We start from the raw sequence: 25,261 nt of genomic DNA, 5'->3' as shown, positions 1-25,261 counted from the left end.
AGGTACTGGGGATTGAACTCAGGAGCACCCAACCACTACGCTACATCCCCACTCCTATTTTGTATTTTATTTATATACAGGGTCTCATTGAGTTGCTTAGTGCCTCACTTTTGCTGAGGCTGGCTTTGATCCTCCTGCTTCAGCCTCCCAAGCTGCTGGGATTACAGGCGGTGTGCCACCGTGCCAAGCTTCCCCAGCCCTTTTTTAAATTTTGAGACAAGGTCTCACTAAGTTGCTTAGGTCTCACTAAATTGCTGAGGTTGGCCTTGAACTTGCAATCCTCCTGCCCCAGCCTCCAAAGTCATTTGGCTTCTTTTTACTCTCTCAATGGTATCCTTTGGAACCCTATTTGTATCATGAAAGGGTATTGAAGTTTGTCAAAAGCTACTTCTGTGTATATTGAGATGATCATGTGTAGTTTTCTCCTATTAATATATTACATTTGATTGACTTTCAGATGTTGAATCAACCTTGTGTTCCTGAAATAAATTCTCTTGGTCATGGTATGTAGCACTTTATATATGGTGCTAGATTTAGTTGTTACTATATTGTTGAAGATTTTTGCATATGTTTAAAAAGAATATATTTAGGGCTGGGGATGTGGCTCAAGTGGTAGCACGCTTGTCACAGATTTTTTTGGGGGGGGGGTGATGCTGGGGATTGAACCCAGGGCTTTGCACATACTAGGCAAGTGCTGTACCACCGAGGTACATCCTCAGCCCTAGGCCCAGATTTAAAGGGCTTAAGTGATAAATTCAGGCCTACCAGGCTAAATTTCCCATTTGATTAGCTCAGAAATTAACCGATTAGGGACTTTAATTACATCTTTGCCATATAATGTTATCTAATTATTAGTGTATTACCCTTTCATATTCCCAAGTCCTGCTTTCCTTTAAGGGGAGAGATTTATACATGGTATGTACAACACGGGGTGTAAATCTTGGGATCCCTCTTAGAATTTGGCCTTCCACAGTCAGCCATAAGAACTAAGTAAGCAAGAGTAATTAATAAGACCTTTTATAACCAAGATAGATTGTTTGGAAATGGGAGAGGCCCATGATTGGCCACTAATAGTAACACTGTTCCCATTGGCAAGAATATATTCAAGCAGGAGAGATGGTGGCATAGACAGAAAAATCTAATGATACCTTGGTTTATTTTATTTATTTTTTTAAAAAAGATGGGATCTCACTATGTTGCCCAGGCTTGCCTTGGGCTCAAGAGATTGTGTATCAACCTCTGGAGTAGCTGGACTACAGGAGCACACCACCACATCCAGCTCTTCTCTTGATTTTAAAGGAATTCAACTTGCCATATATCCTTTGCCTCAACCTTCAAGCAGCTTTTGCCTAACATTTATCAACATAGCAATTTGCTCTTCCTTCTGACATCTTTAGGTGGGTCAAGTGTGCTTCTCTCCCCATCTATGCGTGTAAAGTTTAAGCTTAAACTTTCCTCTTTCTTTGTCTCTTATGTAGGTCTGGGAACACAGAGGTACAATATTTTGTGGATTAGTTTACTGGGTGACCACCCCTATTCCGTGGGACTGAGGCCTAGCTCTAGTTTTCCAGGAGTGGAGCCTAGGATGCAGATCTATAGGTTACCTTTAGGAGGAGCTCCCCCAGGCCTCCGCGCCGCGTCCTGAATGTATTATTTGGACAGCTCTTTCTTGCAGTTCGTCTCTATGGTTTCCGTTGTGGGTTTTGTCCGGAATAGGCGGGGCTTCCGCTTCCGGCGGGGCCGTCCCTAGCGGCAGAGATGGCGGCAACAGCAGCTGAGGCTGCAGCTTCGGGATCTGGAGAGCCCCAGGAAGAGGCTGAAGCCCTGGGCCCCGCCTGGGATGAATCGCAGTTGCGCACTTATAGCTTCCCGACCCGGCCCATCCCGCGTCTGAGTCAGAGCGACCCCCGGGCGGAGGAGCTCATCGAAAATGAGGTGGGGGGCGGGGCTGCGTCTAAAGTGGGAGGGGAAAGAGACCAAGTTGGGAGGAGAGGTCAGGGGCGAATGGTGAGAGAGGTGGGGACTGGCCGGTCTGTGGATTAGGACTTAAAGGGGGATGGAGAGGAAAAATGGATTTAAGGAGTTCGTACTCCTTATGGGAGAGATTGTTATGAAGCTGGGAAGTAGTTTGAATCATGGGAGGAGAGCTCTCTAGCACCTTGGGATTTCTTTTCTTTCTTTTCATCCAATATTTTTACTTAGGAACCTGTAGTGCTGACTGACACAAATCTTGTGTATCCTGCTCTAAAATGGGATCTTGAATACCTACAAGAGAATATTGGCAACGGGGACTTTTCCGTGTACAGTGCCAGCACTCACAAGTTCTTGTACTATGATGAGAAGAAGATGGCTAATTTCCAGAACTTTAAACCGAGGTCCAATAGGGAGGAAATGAAATTTCATGAATTTGTTGAGAAACTGCAGGATATACAGCAGCAAGGTGGGGATGAGAGGTAAGTTCCCAGATCTTGGTTTTTCACTGGATTTGAGACATCCGTTTTTCCTTTCTGAACTTGTTTGAAGATGTGGTAGAGTTGGGGGAGTGGAGATTGGTATCTTCCATATCTGTATATCTGACAAGTGAATATTTGACTGTTCTGTCCTGTGGGGGGTTTAGTTGTTCTTGGAACTAAAACCAGCTGGTTTTTTAGCCTGAGGGATAAAAAAATGATTAGACTTAAGCTGTGAATCTTTATAATAGTTTCTCATCTTCATACAGGGAGAGCCACAGTTGTCTAGAAGAGTCAGGCAGCTGAATGGATGGAAACTAATAAAGCTGAAGTCGTCATGTGTGTGTGTGTGTGTGTGTGTGTGTATGTATATATACATACACACACATATACTCTGTTCAAGTGAGAAGTTATTACTTTGCTTGTTTCCATTTGGGAGGGCAGTTGCAGATTACTAGATATTCGGATTTTTCTGAAGAGGTTCAAAATGAGGATTTTTTTATTTGCTTAAAATTTTTTGACTTTTAAATGTAGGCGGTAGTCTCACTTTTTTTTTTTTTTTTAACCAAAAGCTGCAGGGGCCAAACAAAAATGTCTGTCATTGGATTTAGCTCTGAGATAGCCAGTTTGCAGCCTTTGTCCTAAAGTATTGTGCTGACTGGGGACAGTTCATGATGAAAAGTTGTATAGTTTGTTGTGATTCTGGTTTAAATGTGTATTGGGAAACTCTTCATTTACAGAAAATTAGAATGGAAGGGAGACTTGATGTTCCACAGTTATCGGTGATAGATAGCAAACACAAGAAACATTCAGGAGAATGATTCTTCTCTTCTTCCTTTATTCCAGCTTAAAAGGATAGCATCTTCTATAGGTCCCAGATGGCTTTGCACTCTGTAAGGTTGCCTCTGGGCAGTTACAGTCATTGAGACTTCATGGTGAATGACCATAAGGTTTTGCCTTATCAGTTGACTTTAACACCAACTAACTTCACTATAACCATTCAGGTTGTTTAAGTATAATAGGAATATTGTTTAGGTTTATGTTTGGGGAGTGTCCCTGACTCAAAGTGTTACTTGTAAATTTTTTTTGTGTAAATATGTACATGATAATCTTTAGGGAGAACCCTGAGGTTGTGTTTGAGTCTTGATGGTTCCATGTAGCTAGTGTTTCCAACTTACTAAGATTTCTAATTAATATTGCCTTAACTATTATGATATTAGGCAGTGAGAGGCCTTTGAGCCCTTGAGGGGCTTGCCATTCTTAGGACCAGGACAGAGCTGCTTCTCTCTCTTCTTCAAATTTGCTCTCTTATTAATGTTTCTTATGGAACTTGATCAAATGTGTATACATTTTTATATCCCTTAAGTAATTTGTGACTTTCCTCAGGTATATTAGGAACCTGGGGCATGCACCCAGTGAGGTGTCCTCTGTACTTCAACTGTTGAATGCTGTTACAGATAACTGTTGGATCAGTTAAGATAAACTAATTTCAAGCCAGATCTCAGGGAAATGCAACAACAGTTTCTTACTCCTACTATGTTCATCATGTATCACATCATTTTGTTCTTACATTATCTTGTTCACTCTGAGACCCAAATAGCCCCAGTAGCTACTACCTGGAACTTTGTAGTTGCTGTGACAGAAACACATGTGGAATAGTGTAGACTGTTTTTTAAAATTCTGGTTGGAAGCAACATAAGTCCCTTCTCCGGATGTGTCACTGGCCAAAGCAAGTGAAATAAGCATGCCTGGCTTTAAGCAGGTATGGAAGAATAACTTCTCCACAGGGTGGGACCAGCTTTTGATGAACAGTGATAGTTTACCACATAGCTATCACAGGCCAAAGGAGATGTTTCAGGCCTTGAGAGTGAGTCTCTAGAACAAAGCAGATTCATCATTCTAACCTTTGTGGAAATACTTCCAGGCATTTGAAATTGTGTGAAAATTCTGTGTGTGATTACATCATTGTGGAGAACCTAGGATTTTTAAAGGATTTATGCTGTGACACAAAAGATTAAGAATTTTTTTAAAAAGTTGATGTTGAACAGAGCTCATAGAAGTTAAATTAGAATTCACTTCTGAGATGGGTATGGTAGCATATACCTCTAGTCTCAGATACTTGGGAGGCTGAAGCAAGAGGATTACTTAAGCCCACAAATTCAAGACTGTTCTGGGCAATGTAATGAGACTTTGTTTATTTTCTGGTACTGGGGATCGAACCAAAACCGAGGGGTACTCTACAACTAGCTACATCCCCAACCCTTTTTATTTTTTATTTTGAAACAAGTTCTCCTTAAATTGCTCAGATTGGCTTTGAACTTGTGATCTTCCTGCCTTGGCTTCTTAGGTAACTGAGATTGTACACATGCACCACTGTACCCAGCTCATGTTGGTTAAAATTACATGATTATAGCTGTTTTCTGCGGGAGATGCTGGTGTGGTGTGGATTTGGGTTTGTATTTCCAGATATGGGGAGGTCATGCCAGGTGTGTGTGTGTGTGTGTGTGTGTGTGTGTGTGTGTGTGTGTGTGTGTGTGCGCGCGCGCGCGCGCGCAGGCACTGATGGAATATTCTTCATGGGGAATGTAGGTTGTATCTGCAGCAAACACTCAATGACACTGTGGGCAGGAAGATCGTCATGGACTTCTTGGGTTTTAACTGGAACTGGATTAATAAGCAACAGGGAAAACGTGGCTGGGGGCAGCTGACCTCTAACCTGCTGCTCATTGGCATGGAAGGTAAGAAATCTTTCAGAAAGCATCATGGCTTAAAATCACACAAACCTGTTTTATAATCCTGTCTCCACTCTTTTTTTTATTATTATTATTTTTAATTTTTTTAGTTGTTGATGGACCTTTATTGTATTTATTTATATATGGTGCTGAGAATTGAACCCAATGCCTCACACATGCCAGGCAAGTACGCTGTCGCTCAGCCCCAGCCCCATCCTCCATGACTCTGAACAAGTCACTGAACTTTTTTAAGCCTCAGCTTCCTCATACCCCAAAAGGAATATGATACTATCTTATAGCTACAAAAATGAAATGTGAATAAATTTTAAGCTAGATTCATGCATTCTAAAAACAAAAACAAAAAATTCCCTTTGCCCTTCCTCATCTGTGTAAGTACATACATTGAGACGTTAGGGACCTCTCTGAAAGGCTGCTACTCTCTTTCGGACCTGTCTATATTCAGAAGATTTTTATTCCAGTCAAAAGTTGGGAAAATTTATTTTTCTAATATAAATTCAACCACTTAGGTAGATATTTATACCTACATAAATAGGAACATAGCCATAAGTCTGTCTTCCACCTTTGTCTCTCAGCTGCCCCAGTTTCTCTCCTTAGAGACACTGCATGTTATTAGTCACTTGTGTTTCTTGCCAGAAAATTATATACACATACAAGCAAATACATGAGTGTATTCTTCTGGTGTATGTTTGTTTTGTTTAATTTTGAATAAAAAGGGAAACATTTAAACTTCATTCAGGAGAAAGAACACTATTTATAGGGCAGGATCATTGTCTCTCATTTTTATTTCCATACTAGCTCAGTGTCATGCCCATACTTAACAAATAGTAAATAAATTTTGTTGAACAAGGAAGCAGAGTCATTACTCATCAGTCACTACTGAGCTCTGAAGTCTCTTCTCCCTTCATTGTCCTTTATTCAGATTTGAATCCTTTGCTACAGTGGGTATAAAAAGTTTCCAGCAATATGGCTTGTGAAACCAGCTCTTAATTGGTCTGCCAGGAATGAACCATTTCTGGTTTCCTTGATTTTGACCTTTCTGTTACTTTCCTTTCCTACAGTAGGGCGCAGGGAAGTGAATTCCTCAGGTAGAGATGAGAGAGCACCTTTCCTTTGAGGATGCATGTGAACTCTCATTAGTTAATAAGGCAACTGTTTGGCATACCCAGGCTGGGCTGGGAGTGTTTTCTAAACTCTGTGTAGATGTGTGTGTTCTACTCAAGGACTGTGCAAAGGATACAGATGTGATCCAATTATGAGTAGGTGGGACATAGAACATTAGGGGAGAACTAATTTATGCATTTTAAGTAATGTGTCTAATTTAAATTATACAACAACCTCTTCACTGATCTGATAAGCTTCCTTCTAGTGAGAGTCAGCCGCCCCAGTAAGCCCCAGTGTTGCATTGAAAAGTGTTGCATCCCACATGAATGGTGAAGTGGGAGCAAAGGCTTAGAATCTCTAGGCCCCAAAAGAGCTATCCAAAGCAAAAACCTATTCATACAACTTAAAATGACAGGTTAACTCCTCAGAGTAGATAATGCATGCATTGACTAGTCATTTCTGTTTTATTTCCCTTGAATTCTTGACATAGTCAAGAAGGTACAAGTATACGTAGTATCTTACCCTGCCAGACTGTAACATTTTGATCTTGCTTACAGTATAGACAGCAACCATCATTTAGAAATATCTACTTTGCTAGCTGATGGTGGACCCTTACCTGTGATGTTTTCTAGATTTACTATCTATAAAAATGTAACATCTAATTTGCTAAGATTGGCATTGTAATTTCCCTGATTCTGTCTAAAATTTGATTGGGACCCTTAACTGGGAGGGTAGGCTGAGTTTCTCTCCAGCCCTGAGCTTTCTGTTTAGCCTGTACACTAGAACCAGTACTCTAGGTAAGAAAATGTCCTTCGTCCTGCAGGAAATGTGACACCTGCTCACTATGATGAGCAACAGAACTTCTTTGCCCAGATAAAAGGCCATAAGCGATGCATCTTATTCCCTCCGGATCAGTTTGAGTGCCTCTATCCATATCCTGTTCATCACCCATGTGACAGACAGAGCCAGGTGAGCTTGTGTGGTCTGAGAAGGGTGTAGAACTCTAGATTCTAGGAATGCCTTTGAAATTAAATGGTGGGAATGTCTTTCTCCTTCCCAGTAGCAGGTTTGGTTTACAGGTTGATCATTTCTTACTGATAAGCCCTGAGGATAATTTCATAGTACAGCTCACATAATTCAGGCTTCTATGCTGGTCCTCAGATGTTTACAAGTGAAAATAGCCCATGGAGCTAGTTCTCAGAGGCAGACCCCGTCAGTGACGCTAGTGGGCTCAGGTTACTCTGATGGGCATACAAGTTCATGGAATAAAATGCATATACCTCCATTGGATTTAATTGTTATTTTTGTCACATATGCTATTTCTTTTTGATACAGAGAAAGATGACTAGAATTGAGCTACATCACTATGTTTCCTGGACCTAAGTAAGGCTTGTGTTTGCCTTTGTGGCCAGCTACAGACATCCTCTCCTTTTTGAGGAGAAAGTTGCCTTGCTACTTCATGGAGTCTTTGCTGATTAGAATTTGTTCTTTGGGGAAAAGTTTCTGAAGGGTTGTTGACAGATGAGTCCTAATTCCTTACAGGTCTTTGGATCTCAGAAGCACTGAAGCTTAGAATTTTTTATCATTTAACATTCAAGGATGGGCTACCTTATGTTGTTCTCTGAAAGAGAGTTTAATGTGCATTGTGTCTTCTGCTAGATATAAATTCTAAAAACTTTTTTAAAGGCATCTTTTACTTTTTTTTTAAGTACCAAGGTAACTAGTATATAGTGATTACTTGTAGAAACTGTTGACTGACTGCTCTTTTTTCTTTTGTTTTGAACCTCTTAGGTGGACTTTGACAATCCTGACTACGAGAGGTTCCCCAATTTCCAAAACGTGGTTGGTTATGAAACAGTGGTTGGCCCTGGTGATGTTCTTTACATCCCAATGTACTGGTGAGGAAGTGGCTAGGGATGGGTGCCTCTTGGGAACTTCCTCATTCCCTAGAAAGCTTTATTTATTTATGTCTATTAAGTTGTAGCAGGATTGCTCTTATGTGGTCTAGAGGACCATTGGCATATCCAAATGTGAGCATATTGACCATGGGGGAAATGACAATCCTATCTCCAGGAAAAGAGGACCATTCCTCAAATCTAAAGAGATCCCAGGGCTTTTGGTTGAAGAAGCTGTTCTTGCCTTTTTGGTGTTTAGAAACTGAACACTACTGCCTGTAGCCCATGTGTTTTATAGGATGAGCATAAAAATTGCATCTTTGCTGTTTCCTTTAACTGGTCTCGTATCTAATTTTCTATCCTTCATCTGAAAAGTAAACAGGAGCTTGTTTGTTTTCTTGCAGGTGGCATCACATAGAGTCATTACTTAAAGGGGGAATTACCATCACTGTGAACTTCTGGTATAAGGTGAATATGGTTGGTTTCTTTTTTTTCCCCCCAGATGAAACTGAGGCTGGGGTGAGGTAGGTGTAATAAATGGTTTGGGGGCTTCTGTGAAGTTGTTGGCTGTTCCTGGAGGTGATTCTTCAGGTCTTTGGGGGAGATGAAGAGGAATAAGATTGAATTAGTTTCTTGGAAGGGAGAATGGTATAGGAGTGGGTGACACTGGTACCTACTGCTAAAGGCATTTCCTGAGCTGCTGCTTTCTTTGTAGGGGGCACCTACCCCTAAGAGAATTGAATATCCTCTCAAAGCTCATCAGAAAGTTGCCATAATGAGAAACATTGAAAAGATGCTTGGAGAGGCTTTGGGGAACCCACAAGAGGTAAGTCAGAGTTGGTGTGACATTCTCAACATAACTCCCTCCGCTCAGTATCTGATGTCCTCTCTCTCCATAGAGGTTATGGGTGTGTTTTAAAAATCCTGTTTTCTGGTAAGGGCTGGGCTTGAATGGCGGATCAATTATAATCTGTTCCATGCTAGTAGTAATGTTCCCCATGGGGATTGTGTGCCAGCTGGGGACCCCTGAGGGGATTCTTCTGGAACGGAAAGTGTGCAGTAAAGCATCTCCGTGTGCTCTTCCAGCTGGCCAAGGCTGCTCTAGGTAGTGTTGAAACCTGCTTCCCACGCAGGTACAGCACTGGCCTATTGGGTAAATGGGGGAGGTTTGTATTTGAAATGCTCTCACCTCCTTCCTGTGGGTAACCTTGGCATCCACAGATGCCTGTGGAGTAGGGAGATGGCACCAGACCCAATTACATGGCCTTTTGTTGAAGATACAGAAGCATTTAGCTGTTTTCTTTGTACTGGGCATTGAATCCCTGGGTCACTTTATTACTGAAATATATCCCTGTTCTTTTTATTTTTATTTTGAGACAGGATCTCACCAAGTTGCTAAGGCTGGCCTTGAACTTGTAATCCTCCTGCCTCAGCCTCTTGAGTTGCTGGGATTACAGGTGTGTGTCACAGGCCTGGCTACATTCAGCATCCTTTAGGCACATTGGAGAAATACGCAGAATTGCTCTTGGGTGTTTGGAGATTATTAGTTCTTTTGACCTTCTCTTGTCTGTTGGTGCTGCTTACAGATACAGGATGTTTTGATAGGGAAGGTAATACAAGATAGCTCTCCAAGATGGGTCATGTCTACAATATTGGGTTAACCTTTAGGAAGGTTGTTTAGAGGGTTCACAGGATTGAATGAAAACTTTTTCCCTTTCCTTGACTGAATATTTAATATCACTAGAAATTCCTAATTCAATTTCTAGGACTAGAGGACAGACAATTCTGATTGGCTCCTCCTATCTTTTTACAGGTGGGACCTTTGTTGAACACAATGATCAAGGGCCGATACAATTAGCCTGCCAGGGGTCCAGGCCTCCTGCCAGGTTACTGCTATCCCGTCCACACCGCTTCGTTGATGAGGACAGGAGACTCCAAGCACTAGTATTGCACGCTGCACTTAATGGACTGGACTCTTGCCATGGCCCTGGAGGCAGGTGTTTGGGGCAAGGCAGGGTGGTTGGCACTCCACTCCCATTTGGAGGAACTTCTCACCCTTGCCTCTTGTGCCCCATCACTCTCCCTCTCTGACCCCCTAAAGTTCTGCATTCAGTGTGTGGAGTCCCAGCTTCTGGTTGTTATCACGTCTGTGTTTGTTAGTCTGTCAACTTCAGGGTGTATGTGTGTGTGTGTATGTGTGCATGCACACACATAATGTTTCTGTTCATCGTTCTCTTCTTCTGGGTCTGGCTCTCAGCCCTATCTCCTGTAACCTCAGTGCCTCAGCCTGAGAGAGGAGATGCTCTTGGACCTCCACTGCAACTGGGCTGTAGGGACAGAGTCCAACTCTTAGGCCAATCTGTCTCCTGCCAGTTTTTGCAGTCAGGCTCTAGACTGGGTAGGAATGGCTACTGGTACTCTAAGGGGGAGATTGAAAGGGAGGCTTGCCTTTGAGAGCCTAAATATAAATAGCCTTCCAGTGGGAGAGGATTAGATAGGGTTCCAGCTGGGACCACCAAGCTTAAGCCATACATAGAAAGGAACCTTGGAACATAAGAACCTAACATTGTGTATACGTTCCAAATTATAAACACAATTTTTCTCTTTCAGCACCAGCTCTTGCCCCTCTGCTAGGTATCAGCAGGGGTTCTAGCTGTGGCTTCTCTAGGCTCTAGGGGTACAAGCTTGTGTGTATGTGTGTGCGCCTGTATGTGCACACTCACGCATATACTTCTTTACACACTGGTATGCATGTGTACACACTGGCCAGCCTCCCTGTTTACTAAGGTTCTCTACAGCTTACCTTTTCCAGTGTGATAATACAGTGTGAGCCCCCAGAAGTACTACCTGACAGCCTGCAGCTTTTTAACTCGGATTTTAGCCATCATATGTTGGTTCAGTCTCACTACAACCTACCTGAGGCTGACTGGCTAAAGCCTCTGGGTCCTATGTCCCTCCCTGTCCAGGCCATATTCTCTACTGCTGAGCTTCCTGGCTGAGTAGATGAAATGGGGTCAAGCTTAGGCAGCTAACTCACTACCTGTCATTCACCTCAGGGCAAGGGCAAAAAATGTAGCCTTGCCTGTTTAAGCCAGCGCCTCTGCCAGACCCCGCTGTAATGTTCCCTGATACCCTCAGTAGGGTAATTGGTAGAGCATGGAAGTAGTTTCATTTTCTATTAGTAGCTACTCATGGGAACCCCTCTCAGGGCTGCATTTACAGCAGGGCAGCAGAGTATTACACAAGTCAAAGGGCCATCATTCACATCTATTCAGTGGAAGTGAAGCCCTTGGAATTGGGCAGAATGGTAGTAAGAGTCTACTTACTTCCAGTTCCATCTTTGACATCCTTTTCTTTTTGGAAGGGAAGAGGAAATTGGAAGTCTCTGATTTTATTCCCTCCCGCCATTTTTATTTTTTCGGCCAAAGGTTTTACTTCCAGTGTCTGAGCTGTGGCTCTCACTCCTGAATCTCAGTTTACAGTGCCCTGATGGACTGAGAAGATATATGTGTGCATGTGCGCACCTGTGTGTGTATTTTGGGGAGGGTGTTCATTTTAGTACCCCATCCTGGGGTTTTCTGATACAGTATGGTTGTGCAGACATGGTACCTTCTCAAGTATAGCCCTTTCAAATACAGCCAATGCTGGGAAATGTGATTGCAGTGAACTCCATGCCTCCATCTCTCTGGGGAAAGAGGAGTGCAGCAAGAGAAAGACAGAGGATAAATTTGACCATAATCACACTTGGAAAGAGCAGATTATTTTCATTCTCCTCAGCAGGTTTGCTGCATTCCTGGCTCATCCCTCAAAGAGGTGGATGAGATGAAGCAGGGCATCAGGTGCCACCTGGTTGGTCCTCGCAGGGTGCTGTTCTAACACAGGTCTGACCTAAGGTGGTTAAGAGGGAGAGAACCTTTGCAGGATTGTTCCTGATCCTTGAGAAATTATAATAGCCACCCTGATTTTTAGACACCTAATATGTGCCTAGTGCTTTGATCTTTGTTCCTCACTATCCTGCAAGGTAGGTATTCTCACTTTACAGATGAAGAAATGGGCTCAAAGAGATTAAGTTATTAGTGGCAATCAAGATTGAAACCTAGTCTGTTTGGCTGCAAACCCTTGCTCCTTCCTTTCCACCAAATTGTTGATTCTTCCACCTTTATTCCCTTGTGCCACAGCCCTGCCCCTAGGCCTTACCTTCTAGTGGCTGCTTACAGGTGCAGTCCAAGGGGGTGAAGATCCAGCTTGGGGTGATACCCCTATATAGATTATAGCTAAAGACATGGGAAACTGCTTGGGAAGCCATATTACAGGTTAGGAATGCTAGGAGCAGCTATGGGGGAATGAGCTCTGTTTTTTATTGTGTTACGGTATGTCCTTGAATAGGTTCCATAGGCCTTCCTAGTGTGCTTCTGCATCATAGAATTGAAGCTCTAATTCTAGATGATCCATAGTTTTGATTCATAGTCTGCTGCTCCCCTACCCAAGGGAAAGACATGGGAGCTCTTCCCTTTACTCACCTAGAGTAGGACTATTTAGATTCAAGTTTTGTTAGCAGATGAAACATTACTGCTACATTGTTGCCCCCATCCCAGCCAGTAGCACAGGAAGCCACATACCAAGGAAAAGGAGGACTGGGGCCTCTCTAGAGGTCAGCCATGCAGCAAGCTCTCATTTTTATACCAATAGGTAGAGAGGGAATACTGTTTTGCAAAGTCAAATATTTGTTGGGGGGTTGGAGTTTGGGGGTGGAGGAAGGGCTGTTCTGGGCATCAGTTGAGCAGATGCCCAGGATGCCTGGGGGAGACCAGCTTCCCCTACAAATCAGAGCTCTAAATTACAAGGTTTTTACCAACGCGAACAGTTGGGGGAAGTCGTCTGCTCTCATTTGCGTAATGGTTTCTGTCACTGGTGATTAGACACAGGATGAAGGAAAAGAAATTTGACAATTAGGAATGAGCGATCATTAATCTGAATCTGTTAGAAGACAGAGAGGGGAAGGATCCTTACCAGTAGGCCAGCCCAGTGTGGGGAGACACTCCCTCTGTCCCCCAGAGAATTCTGAGCCAGATACCCTTTCAGTGTTACCACAAGTGGGCAGAGATTGTATTTCTTAACAGACTAGGGGCCTGTTTCTCAGCCTGAGATGGATACAGAAACAGACATCTTTGGGTTTGAGCCAACAGAGATAGAGATAGATGGGTGTCCCAGAGAAGCCTTAGGGTAAAGAATAACAGTTTTTTGTTTGTGGGAGATGTTTCTATAGTAGTCAATACTCTTGATCCCCCCACCTGTGATAAGTATTTGTCACATTCCAGCACATCAGGGTGTGTGAATAAAACCTGCTCTTTATGAAACTCCAGGAATTTCTGCTTAGTTGGAGAGGAAACCACATGAGAGAAGCAAAGGTTCTCATCCATATGTATTGTACACCAATGTGGAGAGAGGAGGAAGATGGGTAGAGAGAACAGCTTTCTAGGTTCCTTGAAGCTCTGGACTCTCCAGGTAGGGACCTCATCCCAGACCTCTCCCATCAACATTGATCCCCCCTAACACACACAGCTGTGGCTGTGTGGAGAGCACTGAAATCCCTGGCTCAAACCTGTGACCTAATAGTGAGGTTAACTGCTCAGTTTTAGGATATGGAGAAAGGATCCTAACAAGATCTTTTCATGTCTGTTACCTCATCTCACCTCTCTTCTCTGTCCCTTCAAACTTCAAGGACATTAGTAATTGGCACCAAGTGGTATTTGTTCCTCAGAAAGCTCCTTAGATCAGAGGCTCCCTCAAGTGAAGGCAGTGGGTCTCTCGGAAAGTGAAGTTGCCAACAATTAGGCTGTATCTCCTCCATAAGTTCCTTACCTGTGGCTCTTCTACCCTTCAATATCTGGTGCAGAATTTAACAAGGGCTGCTGTCAGTGACCCTCAGTTACCAGTTGTAAATAAATGGGATGGATAGTGGGGTGTGTCTGGTTGTAACTGAGGGAGTTTGAGAAGTTCTTGCCTTTCAATGCATGTCCCCCTTCTTTGAGACCTCCAGCTGTTTGTCCTCTGTCCCTGCTCACTTACCTTTTGTGTCTTCTCAGATTGCATGTTCTAAAGGAATGTTCCAGCTTCCTTTTCCAGAGCTTTCCCCTAGTTTCTACTCAGCTTCTTTCTGCTCAGGCTCTCCAGTGGCCCCTTCACCAAAGCGTTTTTCCCAATTGTCCTTCCCTCAGAAACTCCACTGGTTTTGTGTTTGGATAGATCGTCTCTAGGATCCCTCTCTCTGGGGTCATTCCTGTTTCTCTTGGGTCCGTCTTCTGTTTCTGACCTCAGGTAGCTCTGTTGATTTACCCCTGGTTAGTCCCTCTTTGTTCTGTCTGCTCTGTCCTTTTGCTGTTCCTTTTGTATATCCTGGTTTACCTTTATCTTGTCTCACACTTGAAGTTCTTTCTTCTTGTCCTTCGGCCAGCTCTGCCTAATCCTTATAGGTCAAAGGATCCCTGCAGAGCACTTTGGGGAACATTTCTCTCAGAAATTGTCAGCCATAAGCTCACCAGTTTATGATCAGTGAGGCCTCCAGGATGGGTTAGGGGATGGACCTAAAGGGTGGGAGAGATTGGTCAGGAGATTCCCAGAATGGCGCTGGGCTTGGAAAGCTGGGGAAAAAAAGGAAATTTGTGTTTCCATCTAAATGCATCTGTGTGCCTTAGGGTCCAGCAGTTCAGGGATGAGGGGTGTTTTGTGAATGTTTCCTAAATTCTCTCAGGTCTTTGGCCCAGTGTCACCAAGTTTGGCTGACCTTGGTATTTTAGTAGTTGCTGGAAGGAAAATAGCATATTGAGTAGTCTGGCGTCAAGAATGGGGAGGTGTCAGATGAGAACAGCCCTAGAGGGTGGGAAACAGGAGAAAGGGGCCCAGTGGTTAGCTTATCCCCAGACTATTCTCCATTCCTCCAAGAATTGAGTACAAGAGCTGATTTAGGGAGTTAAAAACACTCCCCATTCCCCACCAAAAATCTCTCTAATATTTTGAGAAGGAGCATGTGCCCTTTTCCTTTCAATGGGAAAAATCTAGCATAGTGTTTAAAAGCATGGGTTTTGGAGTCAGATGTGTTCAGATTACTAGCTTTGCTACTTACTAGCTGAATTTGACCTCAGTTGATTTACTTAACCTCTCTGAGCCTCAGTTTCCTCAACTCTAATGATATATGGGGGTGGGGGTAGGGAGCCACTGAAAATATCTACCTCAGGGTTGTTGGATTAACCGAAACAATGTCTGTAAAGCTTTAGCACAGTGCCTGGCAAGCACTTAATAAACAGCTGTGGTGGTGGTGGTGGTGGTGGTTACATTTATTATATGACTTACTGTGAGACTTGGTTTTGGTGATATTTAAACAAATTTCCAGTGATTCCTTCCCTTTTGAAATAAGCATAGGAAGAATAGGGAGAAATGTGCCTGAGAAGCATGCATTGAGTTAGAGACAAAAGAGTCTCAGTACCTAAACCCATCCTAAAGAAGTGTGAGTTGCCTTTCAGCCTGCTCAGCCAGACTCAGATTCAGACTGCTGTACACAGCATCCTGGATCCTGGGTGTGGAGCAGTTGGGTCTGAGCTCTTCTGAGTGTCAGGCTGCAGCAGGCAACTGAGCAACTCCCCCATTCCACCTGGAGAAGCTGTTGCCTCCTCACACCATGAGACACTGATCAGCTCCTGAGCATCACTCCTGCCTGCACATGGTACCAGTCCCTACCCTTTGTTGACTGATGACTTGCAAGGACACTGTCACCACTGCTGTCTGGGGAATGATCTAATAAAATTTTTTTCAACAATATTAAAAATATCTGAAACACATTTAATGAAAACAAAAGACATCAGAGAGAGTAAGGAAATAGTTCCCTAAAGAGACACTGAAGGTTTGTGTGAGGTAGCAGTGGCAGGTAGAGGGCAGGAAGGAGACCCTGGGATGTGTACAGCATGTGCCATGTGAGATGTAGGAGATGGGATTGACATAGATGTCCATGCTACCCTAGAAGCAGAGGACCAAAGGTTTGGGAATGGTACCTTTGCAAATTTTTGAATTTTCACTTCTGACCATGTTATTTGAGCAAAACCCCAGCCACGTTATAGTTGGCATGGCCATTGTTCTCACAAGGATTCACTAACAAGAACTAGGTTTGGAGGTGACTCCTGGCTTTGAATCCCCACTTGACACTCCCTAATTCTGTCACTTCAGGTTAAGTTAACATCACTGAGTTTCCCCACCTTTCCTGTGAGGGATAGGTGGTTGCATGTAGTTTGCAACATTGTTATGAGGGTTTGTGCGGATGTTTTTAAACCCTTGGATCAGGGTAGGCATTTGGGAAACAGGTTTATCATGAAGACTGAACAGGTTTTGTCAGTGCAAAAGTAGAAACTGCTAGAAGCAGGGCCTTTCTAACCCTCAGGATACAATGTTAAAAGTAGAATCACAGAAGGGTGACTTGCGGTGGGGGAAGCAAAACAAAAGATAAAAAGACATGGAAGGGACTGGAAGGTCAGGGCTGGGAATGGTACCTTTGCAAATTTTTGAATTTTCACTTCTGACCATGTTATTTGAGCAAAACCCCAGCCACGTTATAGTTGGCATGGCCATTGTTCTCACAAGGATTCACTAACAAGAACTAGGTTTGGAGGTGAACTACACTAGTTCTGCTAGTGTAGGATCTTGAACAGGAATGAAGGGAGATCTAGGCTCTGGAATGCAATTTTGTCCCCAGAAGAACAAGAGGAACAGGGTGGGAGGGTGCCTGTGCAGGACACAACTGCTGGATGGAAAGAACATAAGGTTTGGGTGCAGTGAACCTCAGTGTGGAACATAGATGTACTTTGCACAGGCTGGGTGACTTCAGGTGTGTTGATCTCGCTATGCCTCAGTCCCCTCAACTTTAAAGTTAATAATACTACCTTCCTCCCAGACTTTGTGGGGCTATATATGTGAAAATGCTATGTAAACTAAGCACTATATAAATGTCAGTTGTTGGATTGTTATTGGGAGTGGGGGTTTGATAGAGCTTTTACAGAGAGGTTAGGAAACTTATACCAGATTCCAGATTAAAGCCTCTCATGGTCTTGGTAAAATACTATCACTCTGCTAGTATTTGACTAGTAAGGTTTTGATTTAAGAAGGAAAAGCAATAGTGTGATCAAGAGAGTGAGTTTTGAAGCTACAAGGACTAGGTTTGAATCTTGGTTTTGCCTATTTCTAACAGTGAGACTGTCAAATTACTTAATGTCTCTGAGCTTGGATTTCTTAACAGGTCTCCTCATGTGGCTGTTGGGAATGAATGAGACAACTCAAGTGAAACAGTTAACTCAGTGCCTAGTGCCCATTAAAGTGCTCAGTAAATGTTATTTTCCTTTCTTACGTTCTTTTCTCCTTAGGAAGCATTCCTTTACCCAGCATAAAAGGGAGGACTCAATTGTCCATGTCTTAGTGTGAAACATACCAGGCTTCCCCACTTCTTTAGGGTGAGATCAATGGCCCTAGGGAAGTGTGTAGGTGGGGAGTCGGGTGGACTCCACGATAGTGGGCATAGAGTGGTCATCCAGTCAACATGGGAGTGGAGTGCAGACGATGATTCTGAGAGGTGTAGTCTTAAGAGAGAAAGTGAATTAGGAGTGCCTGAGGGAAAAGCCAGACAGGGACAGGACACCAAGGTAAGGGTAAGGAGACCAGAGTTCTGTCAACAGAACCTTAGGAACTGTAACCACGATTCAAAGCTGTGAGAAATGCTGCATTCAGCCAGGTATCATCTTAAAACCTCTAAGGATAATGGACCATGTAGAAAGGGGAGGAAAAGCAAAGATCATCACAATGATAAGACATTTTAATTATTTTTCAGAGCCAAGAGAATGTACTACTTAGTCAAGGTATGTGACAGTCAAGAGGTTCTAAGTGTCTGTGAGAAAGCACAGATAGGTGCTGAAAAGCATCAAACCAGAATATGAGCTGACCCACTATCTTGATACATAATGGAAGCCCTGTCATAGGGCTTTATGGGGTTATAAACAGATATTCTTGGATCCTATCACAATCTTGTCAGTGGCCCAACCAGTGTTTCTGGTTGTTTTGCAGCTTAAGCCATCTGAGAAGGTAACCCAAAAATAGATGGTATGGCATCGATTCTTTCCTTGGTGGTATTTTTAATGATGGAGGTCTTAGAACAAAGAATAAGTATGCTTGTCAGACCCACATCATTACTCTGCTTTAAGGAATTTATGCAGTTACTATTCTGAGTCCTTCACATGGAAGAGAATTTGTTAGAATTACAGTTCGCAGTCTACTATATAACAAAAAGAAATAAATGAAAAAAAAAACAGGTTTGCCTTGTAATGCCAACTAAAAATTGTTTAGTATTTATACTTGAATCTTAAGTTAAATTTTGCCAAGTTTATTAATAGAGTTTTAGAACATTTAAAATAACTTAAAGCGGGGCTAGTCAGTGCATGCCTATTAATTCCAACTACTTGGAAGGCTGAGGCAAGAGTATTGCAAGTGTGAGGCCAGCCTGGGCAACTTAGACCCTGTCTCAAAATGTTTCAGAAGGCTGGGATTTGGCTTAGTGGCAGAACACACACACATGCAAATAAGTAACTTAAGATTTACTTATTTATAAACAATTTATTGGGGATAGAAATATTCAAGTATTTGGGAAGGTTTGTTTTCATCAAATAAATGAAAACTTAAAATAGCATCTAAGTGATTATAAGAGTTTACCTTTGACCAAATATGAAATAAAAATATGACTTGGAAGCTAAATTTAAAAACTTAAGAACTAGGATTTGGGGTTTGTAACTTTGCAAAATTGAGTATGTTTTTAAACCCAAAGTAATTGATGAGTAATTGTTTCTATAGAACATAAACGTCACCCTCATGGGTGATTCCACTGAAGTCACTTAGCCTTTTCAAGAACTAGACATCAGCAGTAGCCAAAGGATTCCCCACACTAGCCAAATCAGCCGCAAACATGTTTTTGTTTGGCCAATAGATGTTTCTGAAGATTTTTTAAAATTAATTAACAGTACTAAAGGTCAAAAACTTTCATCTTAAGAGATTTCTGACTTCTCTGACAATAATGAATCACATTTCCCATATGACAATAATTGGTTGGAGCTGAGTAGCAACTGTCCCTCTGTTCATGTTCCTTCCAGTTAGTCACAGTCTCCACTCATTATTGGACCTTATGCCTGTCTGGCCCACAAAGATGTTTGCGTATGTAACCTCTTCACTTCAAGGTTCTTAGGGATTCCTAACAGCTGATGCTGTGTAACCTAGGATAAGTACCCAAGAAAAGGGCAGACCCTGCCCTCCTGTATGCTCTTAGCATCCCCACTCCAGCTGGGCTGCCTTCCCAACCGACCTGCCTTGAGGACTGATTCCTGACCCTATAGGAAAAATGAAAGTTCCCAGGCTGGACTTAATGTTTGTTGCTCTTATCTTATGAGACACTTTACCTAAGCCCTGTGAACTTCCTGATCAGTTCTTGTGAGCTTGATCACTTGCTTAGTTTGATGACTGCCTGACCTTCGTCTCTAAGGGGTTCTAAACTCAATTTGTAAAGCTCCCACATCTGATTTTTCTGGCTTGGCTGTGAATCTGCTGCATCCATCCCCACTGCATACATCCCCACATTGACCACATTGCCTGGTCAATGTGGTTATTGATTCGAGGAATGGAAGCCAGATTGCTGAAGGTTTAAACAAAGTAGGAAGTGAGTTTGGAAGTTTTGGGATTAAAAGAGAAGGATGGAGGCAGAAGCCAACTACAGTTTAACTTGGCTACTGAAGCTTTTTAGGCAAGGAAGGCCACTATACAACTGTAGGCAGAGAAGCCTAAAGAAGAGAAAGAATTTAAAGAGAGAATAACATCTCAGAGAAGCCACTGTGTGATAGAATTTGAAACAGCAGAGATATACCCAGGAAGGCTAAGAAACATTACCTCTAGTCATGCAGGAAGGGATACTATTGAAAACCTATAGTCTCCTAAAGCTACTGTTAGGAAAAAAAAAAAAAAGATGCTGGATGTTTGAGGACAGAGAAAGGCTAGGTGTGACCCTGGACCACAGCTGAGTGCAAGAGAAATTTTCAGCAAAGCAGCTGACATAGCCTCTCATCTGTAGACGAGGCAAACATCTGAACCAAATGGCTATGAAGCTTGGTGAAGAGCCAGACCCAGTGAGGGTTGATTAATGGATCCATGTCAGCCTAGACTAGAGGGAAGTCTCCAGCAGTATGCCTTAGGGCTCAGTCTGGGCCTGTGTTCTGTCTGACATTTTTATTGACAACTGACCGAGGCAGCAGGCTCATCAAGTTTGCAGGTGATAGAGCTAGGAGGGGCAGTTAATACTTTGCATGAAAGAGTCAGGATTCAAAATGATTTCAACAGGCTGGAACACTGGGCTGGAACCAACAAGATTAAATTTAACAGGGATAAATGTAGAGTCCTGCACTTAGGTTAAAACAAAATCAATGACATAAGTACCGGGTGGGGGTGCTGGGCCCAGCTTGACAGCAGTTCATGGAGGAAAGACCTGGGGGGTTTAGTTGACTGCAAGCTCAATATGAGTCAACTGTGTGATGTGACTGCTAAAACCCTAATACAGTCATGTGTTGCATTAACCAAAACAGAGCAGCCAGATCAAGGGAGGTGTTTACCCTAACTGCTTTCTGAGATGGTCAGGCCACCTTGGAGTACTGGGTTCAATTCGAGGTTTTTTGTTTTTTAATTAAAAGTCAGAGAATGTTTGATAGCATGGCAGTAGGTGTGAACACTGTGAGCCATTTGCCAGAGATTGCTGGGATTTCTGGAATGAAAGATGTAAGTCTATAATCTGACCCCAGGCAAGAGTGATAAGAAGCACTTTTCTGGGATTTAGGTGAAATATGGGGGTCTACATTACCTCACTTGCTGTGGGTGACCATAGCACTGGCCTGCGGATCCTGTCCCTGGCGGTCCTGAGTTGGATTAGAAATTAAAGTCTAATATGGAGCTTAGAGAGTAGGGGTGAGAAGAAAACGGGGCAGTACGGTGGGAGGTAAAACTGAATATTTGGATCTCAAGCCCATCTTTCCACCTGCTCCCCTGGGATATGCCTCTCCTGAAGCGGCCACAATGTGGCGCACATGCTCCACGCAGCGATCCTGAGCCAATCACGGGAGCGGAGTGGGCGGGCGGCCTGCAGCTATACTTCCCACACTCCCCACTGTGGGGAGCCCGCGGGCCCACTATGCACAGGTAGTGCAATGGTGTAGCAAGACCAGAGATATGGAGAAGCTCTCCCGCAGTCCAAACACTCGTGGAATCCAGATGTGGCTCCTGTTGAGTCCACACATCCCCTTCTGAGCTAGTTTGCACGTGTCCTCTCTGCCTTGATGCTGACCTATTGGTGCAATGGACCACTTTTGTGACAGAATGGATACCACCACCAAGAGCTCCATTGCTGTGGGGTCACGAAAGAGCCAGAATACTGGTCTCTGCCACTGACTGTGTGGCTGTCACCAGTTCACCTAAGATCTTTCTGTTTTGTTTCTTAACTGAAGTAAAAGAACACTATCAAGTTCACAGAGTTGTCAGAAAGATCAGACATCTAGGGCAATGATTCTGAAGTGTAGGAATCACCAGAGAAGTCAGTTGGAAATGCAAACTTCTAGTCCCACCATGAAAGTCATTTCTGGGTGGGACCCAGGGTATTTTGAACCAGTTTCCCCTGATGATTCTGTTGTCCACAGCTCTCTGATCATATTTTGAGAAACTAATCTAGAAAGTAGAAGGCTACCCAGCATACATTAGTTTTCTACCTCAGAGCCCATGCTTAGACAGTGTGGCCATCATGGATCTGGCCTGACACGAGTACACAGGTTTGCACTCCAGATGACTAGCCAGGGTGGTGGGGAGGGGTCATCTGGAGATGAGGATACAATAATCTCCCAATGGATGCTTGAGCCCTGGGGATTGGAACATAACAGAAGGTCATAAAGGGGTTCAGGTGTCATCTGATAGTGGGAGGTGTCGGAATATTAGTGTTGAATATAATGAGTTGTTGGAATGGGCTTAGAGTGTAACAGGTGGATAGAGGGAAGGGGAAACAGCTGGTCGGAGACAGGAAGAACATTGGAGTGTTTTGGAGGGCCGAAGATGGAGGTTTGCTATATCATGATGGGGACAAGAGGGCAGGAAATGGAGACTGCGATGCTCAATGAAGCCCCGTGGGGGCAGCCATGCCTTGTGATTTGTGGTGAGAAACAGAGCCCAGGATACTGACTATTCTATTTTAGATTAAGAGGAGAGAGAGATGCTTCTCAAAAGCTTCTAGGGGAACTTTCATAGTTCAACTATAAGTGGGGCTAATGTGTGTATATACAGGAAGGTTACCTTATGTGAGGAGATTTTCAAAAATCGGTCCTGGATTTCCTGATGAACTTGAGAGGGAGTCAGTCTCTAGGACACCATCCTCGACTCTACCTCCACACACAAAATATTATTTGACTCAACAAATATCATTTGGTTTCTGCCAAGTCTCAACTCTCCAGAAGTGGGGGTGTCCCTCTAAGCAGCTTATGAACACATTGTTGTCTGCAGTATGTGAAGACACCTCCAAGGAACTCTGAAGATCTTCCCAGAGGACCATTCTGGAAGGAATCCTCAAATTCCAAATCCTTGAACTAGATTAGAGAACTAGAGCTAGAAGAGAACTTGCACATCACGTGATACCAATCTCCCCCAGCTCTGTCCTAGGGAAGTAGATACCTGTGTGAACATTCAGTTTTCTAAGGTCTGAGGATCCCAAGTCTGGTGTGAGAGAGGAGACACCATAGTTAGACATGAGGTTCTGCTGGCAAACATCTAGGAGGCCAGAGGTCAATCAGATCCTAAAAAAGAAGTTTCCTAGAGAAGGGCAGCTAAACATGCACCTTAAAATGGGAAAGATTTATTTTTTAGTGTTTTTATCTGCTTATGATTTTATGAAAATGAAGAAAACATCACTGAGATGGAAGAATGTGACATGTTGATCTACAAGGGAGCTAAATTATAACAGCCTCAATTTATCTGAGGCTTGGAGGACAGTGAAGGTTGATTAGAAGGCAGGGACCACTGTTGGGGCAGATTGAGAGAAGAGCCTAGGGGTCTGGCTGCAGCAGAAACTATGTTTCTGAGGCCCAAGAAAAGAAACTTAGTGTTGGCCTCAACTTAGTAGAGACAACAAGGATTTGGCAGGTAAGAGCACCCAAGGAGAAAAGGAGGGGGCTTCAGGGGTAGGTGCGAACACGCCAGAGAACATTTTCCAGTAAGTAGAAATGGACCTACAAGTATGGAGGTCACTGAGGTGGAGGGAGGAAGGAGATAGGTGGTCTGGTCACCCAGTTCAACTCTGAAGAGGAATTAGGGTGCAAGAGATATGCTAAGCAACCCAGGAAGGTCACTGGAGTTGGTGAGTAAAGTCAGCAGAATGAAAGGGGTTAGAGAGGGAAATGGAGATAGCAAGTATAACAGCTGCAGGTTATCCTTTGGAAAGTGCATAGAGAGCTGGAGATGGGTTGGAATTTGAGAATGATGTGCAGCCAATCTTTATCAGCCATAGGGAGAGAAGGAGAGAAAGGGAATCTTTGCTTAGAAGAACAAAGTTCTAGAAAGGGAAGGAGAGATAGAAAGCCAGGCCCTGGAAGAGACTAAAGCCTCAAAAATAGTAAGAAAGAGGCAAAGTCATGTTGCCCAAGTTCTGATTTCTTAAAAGGAATCAAAGTTGGTCAACTACTTCTAGTCAGGTGACCAGTGTGACTGGAATGGAGGGACACTGAGGAAGGTAGAATTCCTATTGTGGAAAATTTGGGGGTCAGAGGAGTGATCTAAACATCTACCATGTTGTCCAGGAGGGTTGGGGTGCAGTGGAGCCAGGCTGGGATATACCTGGGGCTAGACTAACCCTCTGCAGCTGAGAGCACCATGAAGCAAACATGGTCTGACCTGATCCCAACGAGCTGAGTAGCAGCCTGAGTTATAGTGAGGAGCCTCACTGGGAGAAAAGAAGAGTCTATGGCTGGCCATGCAGTATGGCCTGGACCCTGGAGCCTGAGTTTAAATGTGAACTCGTGAACACTATCTTACTATCTTCAAATATCTGAGGCAGGCTCTAGGTGGGAAGAACATGAGGAAGCATAGAAAGGGAGCACCTGTTCTGTGCTCAGAGTATTCCTTGTTAACTAATTTTCATAAACCCCCTGAAGAACTAGGTGCTACTTTGTTATCACTATTTTACAAATGAGGAAATTGAGGTTCAGAGAGAGAATGTAACTTGGTCAAAATCAGAGTTGGTATTTGAAAGATTTTTTTCCTCAACTCTCAAATCTGCTTTCTACTTTATGTTTTTAGTCAACAACTGACTAGGTAGATGACCTTGAGCAAGTTACTTAATTTCTCCCCCAATTTCCTCATCTGAAAAGCAAGGATAATACTAATATTATCTCATAGGGTTGTTATGAGGATTAAATGGATTAATATATGTAGAGGGCTTAAAGCAGTATCTAGTATGGAGGAACCACTATTCAAGGAATTGTTGGGGAGGGGAAAGGTGAAAGAATAGCACCCAGCCATGGTTCCCAACCAGGGATAGTTTTATTATCGGAATGACCTAGAGGAGTTTTTTGGGGTGGAATCCAAGAGTGTTAATAGTGATCATCCATACCTCAGTTGAGATGTGTAGGAAAAACAGCTGGAAAGGGTGTTGAGACATTAACTCCATGGAAGAGTATCAATCAGTCTGTGATTGGAGCAGCTTGTACAGGTATTGGCATCAAAATGAAATTTGGGGGTCTGTGAGGGGCTAGAGAGAATTGTACCCTGTAGAAGGACAGGCTTCCTGGAGAGGAGGAAAGATAAAGCTGTGAACACAGGTGGGCGCCACTGCACAGAAGTGGTGAGCCCTGAATTCTGGATAAAGGATGTGATGGAAGATCACCCACACAGCCAGGAAAAAGATGGGGTGGGAGGGGGTGAATCAGGAACCCACCAGGGGCCAATCAGAACAAACTCTAGCCATAAAGTT

General features: G+C 43.4%; 1 protein-coding gene across 1 annotated transcript; it reads left to right on the top strand.

Annotated features, from left to right (window-relative positions):
* The first annotated feature begins 1,758 nt into the window (after positions 1-1,758).
* On the top strand, positions 1,759-16,021 carry Hif1an (hypoxia inducible factor 1 subunit alpha inhibitor). The gene is made up of 8 exons (XM_005333681.5): positions 1,759-1,935; positions 2,203-2,453; positions 5,040-5,188; positions 7,128-7,273; positions 8,096-8,202; positions 8,604-8,667; positions 8,915-9,025; positions 10,013-16,021. Exons 1-8 carry the CDS (start codon positions 1,759-1,761, stop codon positions 10,055-10,057), a joined length of 1,050 nt encoding a protein of 349 aa, XP_005333738.1. The 3' UTR covers positions 10,058-16,021.
* The last annotated feature ends 9,240 nt before the right edge of the window (positions 16,022-25,261 follow it).

Source organism: Ictidomys tridecemlineatus, chromosome 1 (genome assembly GCF_052094955.1).
Source record: "Ictidomys tridecemlineatus isolate mIctTri1 chromosome 1, mIctTri1.hap1, whole genome shotgun sequence".
Lineage (NCBI taxonomy): Eukaryota > Metazoa > Chordata > Mammalia > Rodentia > Sciuridae > Ictidomys > Ictidomys tridecemlineatus.
This window is presented reverse-complemented; position numbering and strand designations above follow the sequence as displayed.

Coding starts and splice junctions, on each gene's coding strand:
- Hif1an (XM_005333681.5), top strand. CDS start 1,759: ATGGCGGCAACAGCAGCTGAGGCTGCAGCTTCGGGATCTGGAGAGCCC. Junction 1,936..2,202: donor AGGAGCTCATCGAAAATGAG/GTGGGGGGCGGG, acceptor ATTTTTACTTAG/GAACCTGTAGTGCTGACTGA. Junction 7,274..8,095: donor CATGTGACAGACAGAGCCAG/GTGAGCTTGTGT, acceptor TGAACCTCTTAG/GTGGACTTTGACAATCCTGA.